At 40.7% G+C, this 18,420-nt stretch overlaps 1 protein-coding gene across 5 annotated transcripts in view; it reads left to right on the forward strand.

The window, feature by feature from the left end:
* Window positions 1-18,420, forward strand: part of RGL1 (ral guanine nucleotide dissociation stimulator like 1) — a 286,254-nt gene that overhangs the window by 230,354 nt on the left and 37,480 nt on the right. For all 5 annotated transcript variants that reach the window (XM_064370417.1, XM_012444382.2, XM_012444385.2 and 2 more), the window contains 4 exons: window positions 9,534-9,718; window positions 12,679-12,803; window positions 13,628-13,843; window positions 17,443-17,546. In XM_064370417.1, coding sequence (XP_064226487.1) covers window positions 9,534-9,718; window positions 12,679-12,803; window positions 13,628-13,843; window positions 17,443-17,546 — 630 coding nt within the window. The remainder of the gene's footprint in view (window positions 1-9,533; window positions 9,719-12,678; window positions 12,804-13,627; window positions 13,844-17,442; window positions 17,547-18,420) is intronic.

The raw sequence follows: 18,420 nt of genomic DNA on the forward strand, positions 1-18,420 counted from the left end.
TCACTGAGGTCCTTTCAAGTTCAGTGATGTCTAAGATAAAATTTATTTAGCTTGTTCTTTCTCTCTAAAAAAATTAAAATGAATAGCAGACACAGAGGTACAGTCTACACAGCAGAGTGGACTTTTGAGAGGTGCTTTCGACCACTTTTCTTTGTTGGAGAGTGTGTTACCAGTTTTGATGAGACAGGAAGAAATACTCTACAGAAGCTTTGATTGTTTGTTACTAGTGATGACATCACAGCCGCTCACTGGGGTCATGAATAAAGAGCTGAGCTAAAGCATTGTCTTGTGGGAGTAAGGCAAGGAGTGGCAAAATGCCCACTGTTTTCCTTTGCTATGAATCTGTTCTCTTGTGATTTCAGGTGGAAAACTGACAGCAGGAATCCAATGACATTAAAGAAGTAAATATCCTGTTTAGGGCAGTTGCCTTCAGTTTTGCAGACCCGGGTGGAGGAGAGGGTGGAGATAAGGACTCACTATTGGTTTAACCATGAACAGAAAAATGCCCAAATATTGTTTGTTTTTCCGTTTTTGCTGTAAGGCATAGAGCAACCCTTAGATTTTATCCAGGCTCCCAAGTACCAAGTACAATCTTTCCTGTATTTCCAAATATGGATTTAAACCTTTTGGAGGGTAAAAGAACCTTAAAGAAGGAAAACGTGGAAATACAGATGAAGCATTCAAGATGAAAGATTGGTTTCTGATGTCTTGGACCCCAACCGACTAGTGTTCTTGGTGCGTTTAAAAAAGTATCAGATTGTGCAGGGACTCCCACATGCGGAGTACTTGTAATTCCAGTCCAGAGTTCAGGGTCTGCACAATGTCAGGACCCTCTAAAGTTATCTGGCTAAAACAAGAATGTCTTCGGTTGCAGAGGATTCAACTTCCAAGGCTTCTGGATGTTGGCATCTTTGCCACATGGTGATTTCTGATGTTGGGGCTGGACTGATGTATATAAGCTATGCCATATTTATTTCTAGGATCCCTAAACTGGCCACTAATTAGCAATTAGGAAACTCACTTTCCATGACAGAAGAAAACGTTTCTGCCTGTATTCATTCTACCTGTGCCCTTTTCCTGCTGACATTTTTAAACGATAAAATGCTGTGTTTTTGAATAATAAAATCTGAACCAGATGGAAAAAACAAATTGTCAATAGGGCAGATTTATTACAATCATTGAATTCAAAAGTGAAGAGACTGTAAAGAAGGGATGTTAACCACATAGAGCCTTTACAACATGAATCTTTATTTTCTGAATTGTGTATGTGAGATGACCATATCTCCTTCGCTAGATAGATAACTTTATTTAAAGAGATTTGAAACTCCTCGGGAAATGATGCTTTATTTGTTTCCTTTAATGAGTATTGTAAGGTTGAAATTGTTTCTGTTTTTTTTTTCTTTAATTCAATCTCATCAGTTTCCTTCTGGAATGACAAGTTTTGTTTTCTCAAACTCTCTACTATGGTAGCACTTCAAATTGTTGAAACCATTCTGCTTTCATTTCCACATGTTCAGAAGATATGAATATTGTTTCTGTAATCTTTTCCCAGAAGTTGTAAACAGTGACACCAGATTTCAGTCACTGGTAAAGGATCATGTAAAGAGTAGTAATCCAAGACACTGGACACACTTTAAAGAAAAAGGAGAGGAGTTAAAGCAAGTTGGCTGTGTTACATTACTGCCTCAGAAACTTCACAGTGGAAAGTTAAAAAATCTTCCCAGAGAGTTTGCAATCAATATTCATTCCTGCAAATTCAGATGCCCTAAGAAGGCAATTGAAATTAATTGGAGTGATTATAACAAAAATGGGAAAAAGGAGGAGGGGTGAAGAGCAGCAAAAACAAGATTTAAAACTCCAATTTAGAAGAATCAAAGGTTATAATGTGAGAGGATTGTTTTTAAAGTGAAACAAAAGAAATAAAGAAGTGATATGCCATATCAAAGAGTCTGGTTTTGTCTTTACAATATCCATACAGGACAAAGAAAAATAAATACCATAGTTTTAAAAGTCATTAATATTCTGAGTCAAATCTGCATTTTGGGGACATGGGTAGAAAGCCCTGAGCAGAAACTGATGTTCTAATAATTGAGGAAGAGTAAAACACCATTGATAATCAGTGGTTCAAAAAGAAGACTAGTCAGTCATATGTTTGTCTCCTGGGGTTTTCTACGTCAGAGAATGTCTCTGTTAGAAAGGTAAACAGACATCACAATCAGACTGTGTTGCTTGCTTGATTCACCATGCAGCATTGTAGACAGTGAAAATGATGACACAGCCCTTGTCACCACCATTGGCTACAATTTGTGGTATGCTTACTTTGTGCAAGGCATTCTGCTGGGTACTTTATATTCGTGTCTTCTTCAGCCATCACAAATATGCTGAGATATTTTCCTCACTTTATAGGATATAAAGTGAAGCTTCAGAGTAATTTTGTGTTTTGACTAAGATCAGGCAGCTGGTTAAGTGACAGGTCTGATACTTGAACTCTGGTCCAAATGACTCCAAGACCTGGGCTTCCCACCTGAGTCTTTTGCTCTTAGGCCTGCCATGTATAGAAGAGTGTTGGGATCTCGGATACTCAAGATTTCCCTCCCCATTTGCCTATATCATAATAATAAAACCGCGGAAGCGCATGAAGAACTAGATTAGAGTATCACTGTTGTGACTAATGTTTTAGATTGTTATTATTCTGAGATCCTTTAATTTGTCATTATTTCCATTGCTGTCTGCTGTTTTGCCTGGCTGTTTCTTTATTATTGAATGAATACCCTGAGCAGGGTTCGCACATAGTTGTTAGAAGTGTGGACGCTAGACCTTTTTCCTGGGGAAGGAGATGGGTTGAAGGGTGTGAGGAAACAAGACCAAATTAAGCCCATCAAAGGAGAACCTGCTTCCTGTTCCTCGTGCCTCGCAGCATCTGTCACTACCAATGGAAACTCAGTTCCAGCGGTGAAAACTATAGAGGGCCTCAGCCATTTTTTTTCAATAGAGTTCTATTTATAACATGAAAACTCCCTTCTTGTACTGTAGGGAATTAGAGAATGAGTTATTGAGGTCCCTGAAAGATAATTTTGGTGACTGGCAATGTCCTTTTCTAATAATAGTTAGAATTTATTGACTACTTAGCAGGAATAGTCCCTGTGTTAAGTACTGTACATACTTGTTAAATCCTCATAATGATTGTGGTTTATTATTCATACTTTACAGAGGAGGAACCTGGGGCGTAGGTTAAGGAACATGTCCAAGGCTACACCATGAATAAGTGAAAGAACTGCGATTTAACCCAGGCCTTAACCTCTGTGATGCATGACCTTTACTATTTTTCCTCTGATAAAAACGAAAATATTTCTTAAGTACTTAGCTTGGGAATGAAAGACAGGTGTGTAAATAACCTTGACTTTGGGTAACTGGTTTCAGGCTCATTCATCCTACTCCTGGCACTCTCCTACTCACATTTACTCTTTCAATATGTCTTTCTTTCATAATCCTTTTCTTCCTCCTCCTTGCTGTGGAGGATTTTTTCTTCTTCTCTTCCTTCCCCATGGCTCCTGCTTTGCCCTTGCCTTCTTAGTGCTTAGATCTGACTCTGGCTTTGTTGGCATTTATTTCCCTGGTCTTCTCTCAATCCCTCTTTCACTTCTCCTCCTAGTATTTGAATCTCTTCTTACCAATAGTACTGAAATGTGACAATGTAAAGTGTAAAAAAGCAATTCAGGACAACCTTGACAGGTCCAGATAATCATATATATTTATCCTTTCCAGGAAAAAAAAAAGAGGAAAGCTCTGTATCTTCCTTTGTTCTTTGTCATTAGGAAAATCATCTAGCTGGAGGTCTGAGGCAGCCTCTATCTGGCAACCTTCCCTGAAACAGAGGAAAACTGTTCTATGATTAGGAGAACAAGGTGGAGGGTCCGGCCCAGAGTCAGTGTCAAGGTTGACTTAGGCTTCAGTCTCCCTGCAGGACAAAGTGTATTAGATCCCGCCCTCAGAGCTTGGCAAAAGCTACCGCATTGCTTGAAAGGCCCACCCTCTGCGTACATCTTCTTACCTTTTTATTATCTGCAGCGAGGAGAAGATCCAGTTCTCAGAGAATGTCCTAAAATAGAAAACCATTTTTTGCTGCTTTGAAAAATGGTTCCACGTCTTATTTTCTGCTGATGATTAAGTACAAAAAATTATTATTTCAAATAGATTTCTGGGGGGGGAAAGAGCTCTAGATGGATAGTGCTATTCTTTTTGTCACGGTAATCCTATTTCTTGGCTCAGAGGTTACATGTCATGGGAGAGGTGACTTCATACCTGGAAAAATTTGTATTAAATGTTTAACCAATTCTAGAGTATTTTACTGGCTATGGAATTTTAATATGATTTAATACGTTTACTTAAAATCTGCATTCATTAAAAAAATCTGTGGTTTGCACATAATCGCTGCCTAAATGCTCACCTCAGCCCTCTCTGCTTTGTGTGCCTGAAGATCCCTGGGGTGTCTAGAGGTTCTGAACCATTTTCTTTTATCTCTCAGCCAAGGCACATCTGTCTCATGTCTTCTAATCCAGTGTTATTAGGCGTAATTTTTGGTTGGCTGAGAAATCAATGAGTGGCCAGGTGTGGTGGCTCACGCCTGTAATCCCAGCACTTTGGGAGGCCAAGGCAGGTTGTCACCTGAGGTCAGGCATTTGAGACAAGCCTGGCCAACATGGTGAAACCCCATCTCTACTAAAAATACAAAAATGAGCCAGGCATGGTGGTGCACCTGTAATCTCAGCTACTCAGGAGGCTGAGGCAGGAGAATCACTTGAACCCAGGAGGCAGAGATTACAGTGAGCCAAGTTCACGCCACTGCATTCCAGCTTGGGCGACAGAGTTTCTGTCTCAAAAAAAAAATCAATGAGTATAGCAGATATCATCATGCTCCATTCCCCCAACTCGAATTTTTAGTTGAACAGATCTTTAAGTCCTTTACAAGAGTTCAGCTCTCTCACCGCAGGACCTCTGCCTCATTGCTGCCCCAGAGTCCTCATCCCAGTGACTCCTAACCCTCAAGATCTCAGCTTTCACATTATTTCCTCAGGGACACCCTCCCTAAAGCCTTAACCAGGTCAGCTCCCTCTGAAGTTCAGTGCTTCCCTGGGACCCTGGACTTCCTGTATTGTGATGCTCATCACATAAGTTTTCCTGACTCTGGGAAATGAAGAGCATTCAACAAATATTAGTTTCGTTGTTGAATTAATTCTCCCCAGGGGTCTGTTTACTTAGAAGAAAAAGTCCTAGAAGGTGCTTTAGTATGTTTCAAACAGCGACATCTGAGCATGTCTTCCTTCCCCTACAGACGATTGCAGTTGGTTGGAAAAGGCTCACACACTACAGAGTTTTGTATGTTACCAAGAATACCCGAGGTAGAAAACTCAATTTCAGTTGTCTCCCATGCTATCAGTTTTGGGCCCCTGGCCTTGGCCACCTGCCCAGCATACTTCCCCTTGGGACTGAGGAGTTTTGTTCTGTCATCTACCAAAGATCACTTTGGAAAAGGAAATCAGGTACTGGCTTTTCTCCTGACTGAGTTTAGGTTATGTCACAACTGTAATCATCCAGTTTGGTTTGAGTAATTCCTTCTGTCTTTACAAGTTATTCAAGAATCACCTCTTACAGTTAATACTACAGTTTGATGCCTTTGATTTGTCCCAGAGAGGATACCTCAAGGTACGTGTGTGGGCACGTGTGTGCTTGTGTGTCTGTGTGTGTGTGTGTGTGTGTTCATAGCAGTTACCTTCTTCCAGCAGGCCTGAAGCCACACGTATCATAGCATGGCTTGCATTCGGTGTCATTCTTCCTGTCGAGCCATTTTGCCTTTTCAATCCCTTTCTTCTCTGACTTCTGGCAAGCGGTTGTAAGACTTGACAATTATGTTTCTCTTCAGGTATCTCAAAACGTCCTTATTGACATTATATCATTTGAAATCACAACTGATCAGTGTCAGGTAGATGGAGAAGGTGTTATTATGTCTCTTCCCCAGAGCGGGGTTGGGGGGGGTCAGTGGAGTTAACTGACCTCTCCAGGCTTCCTTAGTTCTCCGGGACACAGCCAGGATGAGGGTTAGAGTTTTCTTTTTCCGAGTCTCCAAGAGTCCTGTCTGGGTCTGTGTACAGAGCCAAGTGGCTTCGGTAGTCTAACAGACATACCATTCCTGTATATTTGTGATTTTGAACTAGAATTTCCCTTCAGCTGTAAGGTTCTTTATATCCTCCCACTCAGTTCTGGTTAGTATATAAGGTAGATCTTAGGAGTGGAGCCAGGCTGGGCAAGATGGAAAAACCATTGGCCAGTAATCCCATTTTTCCTTCGTCATTATTTTGGGATGTTGCTTTCTTTTTTGAAATCTTAAAAGTTTCACATTTGTATCTGCTTCTTAGTCTATCAAGAACAGAAAGTTTCTTCCCAGGACTGGCACACACAAAGCTACTGTGAGCTTTGGGCGTGTTTCCAGGCCTTTCCAGAAAGCCTCCCTGCCTGGCATGCTGAGAAACGCTCTTCCAACTAGGAGGGCAGGGGTCTGCCTCGTGTTCTATTGTGCTGTTTGTATATGTCTTTCCCTTTCTCTGTTTCTTCTTCCTCCTCCCGCTTCATTCCTCTTTTGTGTGAAAATGCTTTTTCTGGCTAATTCAGTGTCTTAAGTTTGTGGTGAACTTTCAAAGCTCCTTAGGCTAAGCTACAGGAAGGTCACTGTCACAAAGGGTAAAAAAATGCATCGATCACCAGAGCTTGTTAGAAACATCAGACTGAGGAACGCAAAATGTCCACCTAAGGGCAAGTCCAATGTGTACTAAGACTCTTCTTTAGAACTCCCCTAGGTCTTCTGAGGCTGCAGCTTTCCGTGGAGGTAAGTACTGTGTGCTCTACAGAAGTACATGAGCACACAGAGGTGGAAGCAAGGATGCACGTATTTTGTAGCTGTGAGAACCTGAAAATAACTTAAATATCTGTCTTCCAGTAGAAACATACTTAATTATGGTGTATCCATATCATGAGAACCGATAAGATAGATCTAGAGGTAATGATGACGTATCTGTAACATACTGCTTAGTAAAAAAAACCCATGTTGATCATATATGTATATTTTTGTTGTTGTTGTTTGTTGGTTTGTTTTGAAACAGGGTCTCATTCTGTCACCCAGGCTGGAGTGCAGTGGTGTGACCATGGTTCACTGCAGCCTCTATCTCTTGGGTACAATCAGTCCTCCCACCTCAGCCTCCTGAGTAGCTGGGACTACAGGCATGCACCACCACACCTGGCTAATTTTCTGTATTTTTTTGTAGAGATGGGGTTTCACCACATTGCCCAGGCTGGTCTCAAACTCCTGAGCTCAAGCAGTCCTCCTGGCTCAGCCTCCCAAAGTGCTGGGATTACAGGTGTGAGCCACCACACTCGCACATATTATGTATATTTAAATATGTATATGTATCTACAGAAAAGCCTAGAAGGATATATTCCAACAGTTAACAAAAGGTCCTGGGAATGGGATTAGGTTGAAGGGAGAGAGTAGGTATTTTACTTTTTTAGTTTATATACATTGGTAAGATTTACTTTTTTGCAATAAATAAGGAATTTTATAATAATTAAGGATCACAAGCATTTGAGAAGTAAATGATGTATTACCTTCACTGACTTTTACCTGTAACTTTGTGTTTCTGTCTGGGTGTTCTTTTAAGTGAAATACTTCTTGTCGTTAGGCTGCTGCTGTTCTTGACTTGAGCATATGATGTGAATCATCATCTCTCCATATCTGTTTTTCCATCAGTGTCATCATAAGAGTATCTTTTCACTGAAATATTAAGAAATATTAAGCAAGCAGTGGTATTAATTAGATTAATTCATCCCTCTTTTTAAAGGTGCAAAACTTTTTCTGTAAAAGTCAAGCTGAAATATGAAAATATCAGGTTTTCAATTAATTTCTTCTGGCTTTGAAGGAAATGAAATTATGGTTTATAATTTCATTTAATCTGGACTAAATATTTGGATTATTGAATTATTTCTGTGACTTTATTTGATGGTTTTGTGTCTACCTTAGACGTGGATAATTGAATATTATAGTTCCAAACGCTTTAATATTCCACATTAGTGAAAGAGTGATGTACACCGTAGTGAAAACAGTACAGCATTTATTTTCCTTCTATTTGTACTTCAATTCCAAGAGTGAAGCATTAAATTGGCTTTAGTTATACTTATGCTTTGATGATGGTCCAGCTTCTTGGTGTGAAAGAAATCAAGATGTGAAGAAAGTTAGACACACCTGTGAAAGCCCAGCCTTCAGTTTCACATACGTGGGTAATCACATAGTCCAGTTGTTGTTTGTTAACTAAAAAAGAATGTGGTTTCAAGTGTATTTAGATAATGAGAATTTTAAAATGTGCTTTAAAAAACTCCTTTTAGCTGAAAAATTTTGGTAAAGTGTTTATAAAGATGAGGTGTTGTGTCTCTGTCGAGAAAAGATGCATGAATTAATTTATAGTTTGTGTCATCTTCCTCAGCCGTCAGCTGTGAATATGCCTGGACTGTAGGGGTGACCGGTTGCTAGGCAGGCAGAGTATTCTGTTCTTCTCCTTGTCTGTGGCATGTGCTTGAGCCAGGAGCATTGGTAAAGTCTTCTTTGAAGATGAAGCATAGAATAATAGCACTCAAAACTTTTACTCTTTTTATCCTTCAGCCATTTGTCTCTTGCCTTCAGTGAATGGTTGCCCCTAACCTAAAGACAACACACTGTGTTATTACTAACATACCAGAGGGAACTGTGCACACACAAATGACCCTGTCTCTTTTTGTGCCCTGGGACCTTGTCTTCCCCAAGGTGGACTCTGCATGACCCACAGAGCCATCAGAAGAAATCACCTTTGCTTATCAAGTTTTTCTCCTTTATCTTTTAAAGACATAACTTCTGTACCTACTGTTTCTCCCACTTGAAACATATTCTTCTCACTGTGGTTTGGGAAACAAAAGGATAATTTTATGAGGACATTTTCAGTGTTCATACTCAAGCCCTGGTGATCCTTGTCAACCTGACTTTATGCATTTATCTTTCCAAACTCAGGCACTTCCTTTCATCACATGGATTTCTGGCCTACTGGCAGTCAGTTATTTCCTAACATATTAGGTGGCAGATTTTGTGGTATTTAATTTGAGCATAATCCCATTGTATACAGATTGCTTTGAAGTTTCTTCAGGATTCGCTAAATCTTCTACATGTCCATTTTTCTGCCCTGTATGGGTTTTTCCAAAGTTTAGCTTCCTTAAAAAAACAAACAAAAAATCTACCTTATCAGCTTCACTGCAGCACTCCACTTAAAACAATGAAGTTTAGCTAGTTTGTTTTCAAGTGCTTTAAATCCACTGATGTTTCTAGGAACTTTTGGATGATTGATCTCTTGACCACCTACCCAGTTTCCCGGGGTGCCCCTGGGATCTGCCCTGGCGTCCAGGGCTTGTTCTGCCTCCCTACAGCCAGTTGGGTGCAGTGACTCTCCATTTCTCTTTCTCAGTGCAATTGCTTCAATACTGAGGGCCTGGCTTGACCAGTGTGCAGAAGACTTCCGAGAGCCCCCGCACTTCCCTTGCTTACAGAAACTGCTGGATTATCTCACACGGATGATGCCGGGCTCTGACCCAGAAAGAAGAGCACAAAATCTTCTTGAGCAGTTTCAGAAGCAAGAAGTGGAAACTGACAGTGAGTACTTGTTTGCTCACAGGGAAAAGGCTAGATGCTGATTCTGCAGCCTCCATGCTGGAGAAAGGTTCTTCCTGTGCTGGCTAATAGGAAACCTTGGTACCCTCAAAAGGACACATGCTGGAGGGTTGGCTTGGGTATAAAATTGTCAAGGTTACTGAAGTGCTAATTGTGGAGCCTAGAATTTTAGACAGAGAAGGAAATTTTCAAGACTACCTAGTCTGGCTCGCTCATTTTATGAATGAGGAAACTGGAAACTCCAGCTCAGAGAAATTAAGTAAATTCCTGGGGTTTCTTCTGTTACCAAGAAGAGAGTCTCCTTGATGAATTTTTAATCTTCCCTTATCAACATGTACCATGCCTAACCTGAATTTGCATTTTATTATCTGCTTAATTGCTCCTTCTATCCTTCCATCACAAACACCCTCATCTAGCGGTCAAGGAATTAAGTCCAGTTCTGATCCTACCCTCCCGAAAGCTTGGAAAAGGTATCTCTCCTTCAGTATGGAAAATATCACTGTAACAGGTCCCCTGCCAGTGTAGACCACCATCATTTGGCATCTCTGAGGGCCTCATCAAAGGAAGTTTTTGTGGCTGTGTTTTCCTATTTGAGGAATTGACTGCCTGTTTTCAAGGACACAGGAAAGACAACCACTGCAGGTCGTGAGGTGCTTAGAACTATCAGGCTGTGGAGAAGGTCAGAAAGAGGCTGGGACAGCCTTCCAGCGTGACGTATCCCCTCACTGGGGTGCTGGGTGACAGTTGCCATGGTGGCTGACCCACTTGGAGCTCCTGACAGGCATTTCCCTGAAGGGATGCCTGACTTCATCAATGAGGGAAAGGAAATGTTTCTCAGCACCAATAAGAAAAGCTGAATCAGCTCCAAAGAAAATAGACCTAAATTCCAAACAATACCTGCTGAATTTTTTATGGTTGGGGGACCAGAGAGAGGGAAATGCAATTGCATCACTGGACGCTGACTGCCAAATACTCTATATCTCAGATGACTTCATCTGCCAGGAATGTTTGAATACCAGGGGCACTCCTCCAGCTGCGGACCTCAGCTCCCTTCAGGGCCTCCATGCCTGGCTTTGTGCTGGAGTGCAAAACACTATGTTGGAGCCCAGCTATCCCCATTGGGGCTGCCCCTGGCTCCGAGCCTAATTGGGGAACCGGTGGGACCAGTCATTCATTGTTTCCAACCCAGGGACTGCAAGGCAGAGCTCACTTGGCAGGCTGAGGCAGGGGAGAGGGAGATTGCCTCGGTTCCCATGTGCTTGTTTTACCCAGTTTTACTCCTGCAGAAGCAGCAAGCTCTCCTATATGTTTTTAAAAAGTAAAATTGTGCTTCACGTTTTTACTTACATCTGGAGGAGAATCAAAAGCAAAAACGCAGTAAAGAGAGAAAGGATCGTGTAATCTTCATGCACACAGTAACATTATAGACACACAGTGGGCTGCTGTGTTTGCTGAATGAATGAATGAATGGGAAGATCAAGCCTTAGCACATACCCTTCTCCTTGGTTGAAGTGGGTTAGGCTCTGCATTGCAGGGCAATTGGGATATATTTATGTATTTGTTGACAAGAGGCTGGAGAGGCCCTTTCTGAACCTTTATTTGGGATCCCAAGTTTCTAATTAACCCACTAAGTGACACAGTGCCAGAGTTGTATGGAGGAAGAATGATGAAATTAAATTGCTCAACACCCTCCATGTCATGGGGTTTTAGCTTCCTTTAGCTTGTACCTGTTTGTGTCCCAGACTCTGGGGATAGGCAGTGATCCCCTCCTACGTTTTCCAGTCATAACCCAACCCCATTCACATCTAGACCTTCAAGCCCTGGGTAAAGGGGCAATCCTTAAATCACATACCTGCCACCAGCATAGGCAGATACCCATATGCTGCCCCAAAGGGGAAGTGGTGTAGGGTCCACTCTCAGAAGCTCCTTTTCCCTAGAAAATGAAGAAAAGCCACTGTGACTTTATCCAAGATGCCTAATAGTCTTTTATTCTACAAAGAAAGAAAAAGCTCAAAATATAAACGTTCTGGGGGAGTAGTAACATGTTGATTTACATTCTGCTAAGATATAACTGAATGTAACTAGATTTTTCTTTCCTTGAGAACAGGTTTGACAGGAAAGAGCGCGTGGAGTGTGAAGGGGCTGAGGTTGGGAAACAACCCGGCACTGGGGAGAGGTTCCAGGAAAGGAAGGCTGGGGATTTAAGTCAGAAAAACATCAAATGCCAGTCTTTCCAAATGGAGACTGGTGGTCCTGTTCCAGGTGTGGGCCCTTCTGCTTGTTATTCAGAGTCCTGGGTACTGAGTTTCTCTTCTTCAGGCTGTGCCCTATGTGATTTGCTAATTGATGACCTTGTCTGTGATAGGTTCAGGTACATTTAGTTGAAGACTGTTCTGCTTCATGTATTATTAGATTTGGGTGGAAGTTGAAAGTGACTCTGAACATTTTGAGAATTTTGAAGGCTTTATCAGCATTTCTAACACCAAAATGGTTCATTTTATCACCCAAAATCTGGCCCACCTTCATGGAGAGTCCTTCCAGGCTTCTGGTTATAAGTTGCCCAGCAACCAAGAATTGCATGATTGGGGTTTAGGAGTTAGTTGGATTAGTCCTGGAGCTAATCTCATCAAAGAGTTTGAAAGAGCCCTAAGTGAACAGCTCTCTAGACTTTGCTTATCCTGGCTCTGCCCTTGGCCTAGGAGCCAGTGGTTTGTCAGAGTGAGAGCATGGAGGCCTCTGATCTTAATAGAGAATCTAAGAACAAGCAGAGGTGGGAAGATCTCCATTGCTCTCAGATGTATTGTGCTTGTGGTTGTCTCCCTGTGAGTATTCTGGAGGACTGGCCCTCTTCTTCCTAAAAAAAAGAAGTCTGATGACTCTATAAACAAGATTATATACACTGGCCTGGCACCAAATTACTAATCTTTTCCATATGTGAACAGATGGGCTTTCCAACACGATCTCCTTCAGCCTGGAAGAGGAAGAGGAACTGGAGGGTGGAGGGTCAGCAGAATTCACGTGCTTCGCAGAAGATCTCGTGGCAGAGCAGCTGACCTACATGGATGCCGTATGTCTTCTCTTTGTGATCAGATGTATTTTCACTTAAAACATGGGGGAGTGATGGCACTGGTAGCCTGGGGAGAGCAGTGGAATAATGTGATTTAAGTCTTTTTGAATCCTTGGGAGAGGCTGAGCCTGCAGATGCAGAGTTAAAATGTGACTTGAATCAATCATCTGAATAATTCAGGACTGAGCTCTTCTTGCAATTCTAGGAGAAGGTGCTTTTTAGTTGGAGCTCAAGACACAGAGGGAAATAAGAATTCGAATCCTAGTGAAACAAAATCTACCCTGTTCCTTGGGTATTTTTCTCCCTTTGCACTCATAAATATTTCAAGATCTGAACTGTTTATTTGGAAGATTTTAAAGGGGTTAAAGTATAAGTTAGCATAAAATAAATTCACAGAATCCGCATGTGACTGTATCTGGCCCTTCATTTCCATGTGTGCTTTCTGTACTTTTGAAGTTTGAATATTTTTGTGAGCTGGACATATTTGAGTATGTCAGTCACATTTCATAGGTTGGTGTTAGCTGCTAAATACAAGGAAAGAAAAGAGGACTATGAGGAGTTGTCGTGTGGTTTTAGCTCTTCTGCTTTACCACTTTTGAGAAGGCAGCATGAAACGCAGTGGAGATTTTTCTTCTAATGAACATGATCCATGAGTATATTAATTATTTAATTTTGTCTGTTGAAATGGACACCATGAGGTAAATCAAGTAGAAAAGGGTTATCCGGCCATTCACAAAATACCAATTTACAGATGATCCAGATGACATGCTTTGCCATATGTAACACCTGTGTTGTCCTTAAAGTCAGTTCCTCTCTTGTTCTAGCAACTCTTCAAGAAAGTAGTGCCTCACCACTGCCTGGGCTGCATCTGGTCCCGAAGAGATAAGAAGGAAAACAAACATTTGGCTCCTACGATCCGTGCCACCATCTCTCAGTTTAATACCCTCACCAAATGTGTTGTCAGCACCATCCTGGGGGGCAAAGAACTCAAAACTCAGCAGAGAGCCAAAATCATCGAGAAGTGGATCAACATCGCTCATGTAATTGTCTTTTATAAAATATTCTTTGTGTTTGGTAGATGCAAGAGACTACTCCATCACTTTTTTAAATGGCTTAGCTGTTTGGTTGAAAAGGCAGTCGAAAGACCATATATGAGAGCCCACTGGATTTTTGTTGTTGTTCCAGAGCAAGAAAAAAGTTGCCTTTCTAAACTTGGCAGTTTATTTCTTTACCTCTTTTTTTAAAAATTGGACCCCTGCTCACTTCTTCCCAGTTATGGGCCCTCACACTGCTACCTCTCCAGAGTAAGACATTCTGCCTGCTTTTCCCTTTGTATTCACCACAGACTGAGTGTTGGTTTCAGCACCATGCTCAGTAAATATAAATGGATGGTCTGCATGTCAAACAGACGGCTCTTCCACCCAGAGTGATTACCTATGCACCCTTCCAGTACCTGGAGGCATTATATCATCTGCAGTTTTGAAGAGCTGGTACTTGCTCAGAGTCCTGTATCTCTTTTCTAAAGGACCGAGCCACTTACAGAGATCTCACATTAATCTAAGGTCTTTCTGAGAGCCTCAAATCTGAAGTTGGAGAGGAGGAGTCTGTTCCTAGGCCTGAATTACATTGCTTTGGGTGTTGGAGTCTAGTCTCTTGGATGAACTGCTTACATGCCATGGGATCTCCACTTCTCAGCATCTTATACCATGCCTGAGAAAATGTCAACAGTGTGCAGTCAGTTGGCCACCAAATATTTTGAACTCCTAATGTGTGTAAACTACAATATTCTGTACTTAGAGGACATACTAGGATAGAGCATAATTATTTGTTTATAGGAACCTATACTCAAACAAGGAAGCTAAGACATACTGGGATTATCTCAGCCTGAGGCAGTAGAGGAGTAGGGCCATATGAGATAAACACCATAAAAGTGGAGAAGAGAGAAATCATTTCTGATTGGGGTGATCAAGGAAGGTTTCACGAATGAATTGACATTTGAAATCAGCTTTGAATAATAGATAGGATTTTTGGTGTTTGAAGATTAGAGAGGTGTTTTTTTTTTCCTAGGCAGAAGAAATTACATCAGTAAAACAATAATTCTGAAAAATTATTATGTAAATATCATATTAATTTGTGCTCTGGGCTATATGGGTCAACTCTCAACCAAAACACATTTTGCTTTATATCCCCTTAAATATATTTTTCCTTAAACCCCTATTTATAGGGCATAATTTTCTTTTATTGTCTTTGGTTAAAGAGCAGAGACATAATTGTGCTTGAGAATTTGCCTTGTTTTGAGTCTTCAGATGGTCTGTTCTTACAGACTTCTTAGAGTATGACAAAAGTGTGCAAGAAACAGAGTATAAGTTGCATAAAGAACTTATTATATTTCTCCTATTCTAAATCGAGCTTATCGCTCAGCAAGTAAGAGATACAAAAGTTCTGAGTGAGATACAGCATGGAACTTCTCTGTCTTCTTAGAATGATAAGGATTTTTTTTTTTTTTTGCCATAAATGTCACAGCACCTCACAAAAGCAGACTGTCTACCCCTAATTCATTCAACTACTTAGGCTATAGCGAGAATGTAGCATCGGTGTATATGACATAGTGGGACTCAAGCAATGACTTTTGGTCCAAATTGAATATAAATTGTGTATTTATGTGGTAATAATAAATGCAAGTTGAATCATTTGAAGTATATTTCAAATCCCATATCGTGCTAACAAGGCCAACGCCCCTTTTTTTGGTGATATCATTTCCTTGTATCTTTTGAAATTGTGTAGGGAAATGTAGTAAAATAATGAGACTTATAGGTGATTTGCTACCAAGATTTATTTTACTTTTCCTGCATTCATCATCGTCAATTTCTTTTGAAAGGATGCTTGAAAAAGTAAATTTTTCTGACCTAATATGACTGTATTTTCTTGGACTGCCCTTCATGGTGTGTTTTTACTTTTGTATCACATCTCCTGGAAGATGCCTCTTTTTCTAGAAATGGGACCAGATGCCTTTTGTATGCTTTTAAACCCTTAGTTTAAATTTCTTTTTGAATAATGTGTTCCATGTGTTTATTTCAATTTGTATGATATATCTGTGCCTGAGTTCCTTTTTTTTATTGCAAGTTTCCTGATTTTTAGAGTATAACTTTTATGAACCTTTGTTGAACCGTGCTCCCATAGGCTTAGTTTCCAGATTGGAATTCAGAACATTTCTCTGGTTCTTTTCCCTCCCCTCCCCTCCCCTCCCCTCCCCTTCCCTCCCCTTCCCTCCCTCCTTTCCTTCCTTCCTTCCTTTCTTCCTGCCTGCCTTCCTGCCTTCCTTTGTTTCTCATTCTCTCTCTCTGTTTTCTCTTTCATTCTCTCCTCTCTCTTTTTCTCTTTATATCTTTCTAAATAAGGGGAGGACATTGAGGCATTTAAAAAGGGTAGACATGACTTTTATTAAGTACTTTGGCATTTACTCTAAAGAAAACATTTGAGGGTTTGTTTGGCATAGTTTTCAGTGTCCAGATTTTGGCATGCTAAATTAGAGTGTGCTGTTTTTCCTTCATATTCAGGAGTAGCATTTCTTTGTGAAATGATTCTCAAAGTGATTTACATTTATGTCCAATCACTCCAGACCTCTTACTCGAGATATTCTACACAAAGCCAAACACGTGCTCACACAGTGTACTCACTTGTAAACACTGGGTCTATTACACTGTCACATGCCTATATATGAAGCATCTCCTTTGACGTAAGGCCTGGTCCACTCTCCTCTCATTGCTACCTTTCCTATGCCAGCCAAGAATGGGACTTTCTCCCTGTCTGTTTTGCTGTCCCTGCTATTCGGTCACAGGACTTTGACTCTGAGGTCACTAACTGCTGATGCTACAGGCTTCTTATGGTAGCTTAAGTTTCAATAGTGAACCTCTCCCCTTACCCAGAAAATGGCATCCAGAATGTTTCCTGTTCTCTTTGTATTTTGTTTTAAAACACTGCCAAAATGAATTTTATTTTAAAAGGCCGAGTTATTTTGGAAGCATTGAAGTACCAAGGTGTTTTTGAACGTTTATGGTTGCGGGACAAGCCAATTTGAAACCAAATGAATATGTATAAAAATATTTCCCCTTGGCTAAAAGCATAAATGCCAAAGTTCAACTTGTGGTGAATTTTTATTGCCAAGTTATATACACCTCTGTGGACAAGGGTTGGTCATGAGATGTTCAGTACCATCTGACCTCAAAGTGGCGCTGCCCAGCTCATTTTGTGGATCTGAAGATCTGAAGTGATCTTTCATGCATATTTTTAGGATGTCTGTGTGCTTTCAGCAGAGGAAAGTTGCTCTTTCTAGCATAGCTCTGTAGACTTACGTCCATTAGTGTTTTTACTAGGAAAGCTGGAAACTATAAAACTGTAACAACAACACAAAAAAATATATTGACGGGAGAAAAACAAGCATACCGTGCCAAAATCTATAATGTGTTTCGATGACTGGGGTGGGAGGAAGGAGCCACTTTTTGATGTTCAGTATTTATACAGCTGCCTATTTAGTGGTAACAATTCATAGCAGCTGTGATACCTCTAAAACAGGAAACCACCAAGTCACTGTAATATTGATAGTTAAATGCCTTTTATGTTTTAATCACTCCCCATACAGGAATGTAGACTCCTGAAGAATTTTTCCTCCTTGAGGGCCATCGTTTCGGCACTGCAGTCTAATTCCATCTATCGGTTAAAAAAGACTTGGGCTGCCGTCCCAAGGTAAGTTCCCAAGTGTCTACTCTACTCTTCTTTTGGCCGGGATACTTAGTTGTTGTGACGGGTCCTCACCTTCAAAGCTCGAATCATATAACTAGAGAAACATCTTTGAAATCCTCTGTGTGTTTCAGGCAGAGTGCATCTTACACATAATCATTAGTGACTTTTGAGGCAGAGCTGCTGTAAAAATCAAACTCATTCTAAGTATACCAAAGCCAAGATTATTGGCTTTGGGGATGATTTGAAGGATGTGCTATTATCTGGATTTTGAGGGATAAGGTTGTGGAATGATGAAGTTACAGCAATTTGCCATTACTTCTGGTTATTTTTCAGCCTCACTGCAAAGCCCTAAGCTATTTTAGGATTCAAGGGGTACTGTGCAGATAGGATATTAGTTCTTGATATTCTGTAGGAAACTAGTTGTCCTTTTTGTTTCTGCAATTTAAAAGCTATTTTATTGACATTAAAAACCTTTAAATGTTCTTTCCTAAGTACTTGAAATTATTAACCGACCACATCCTATGCTGTTTTTCTTCATATTTCTTGGTGCAGTCTTTGAAATAATTAACATTATTTCCTGATTGTTGTACTGCTGCCATCTCTTCCATTTCCAGAACTTCACTGTAGATCACAGAACTTTGTACAAAGGAAGGAAAGGTGAGGGAGGGGGCAATTCTGATTCTCTATCACTACAGATTTCAAGGCTGGGGATTGTGTCATGCATACAACTAAGCCAGCTACCTTCAACAAGTCTGCCCAGGTTTGAACTAGTCAGGAAGTTAGGATATATCAGGGAAGAATGTAGAAATTCTGTATGGTCTATACTGCATATGGTATAGTCATTCTCAGTTAGGATAGGGAGGCCAGCTGGCTTCCC

This window comes from Aotus nancymaae, unplaced genomic scaffold, assembly GCF_030222135.1.
Source record: "Aotus nancymaae isolate 86718 unplaced genomic scaffold, 86718_ANA_hifiasm-v0.15.2.pri h1tg000108l, whole genome shotgun sequence".
NCBI lineage: Eukaryota > Metazoa > Chordata > Mammalia > Primates > Aotidae > Aotus > Aotus nancymaae.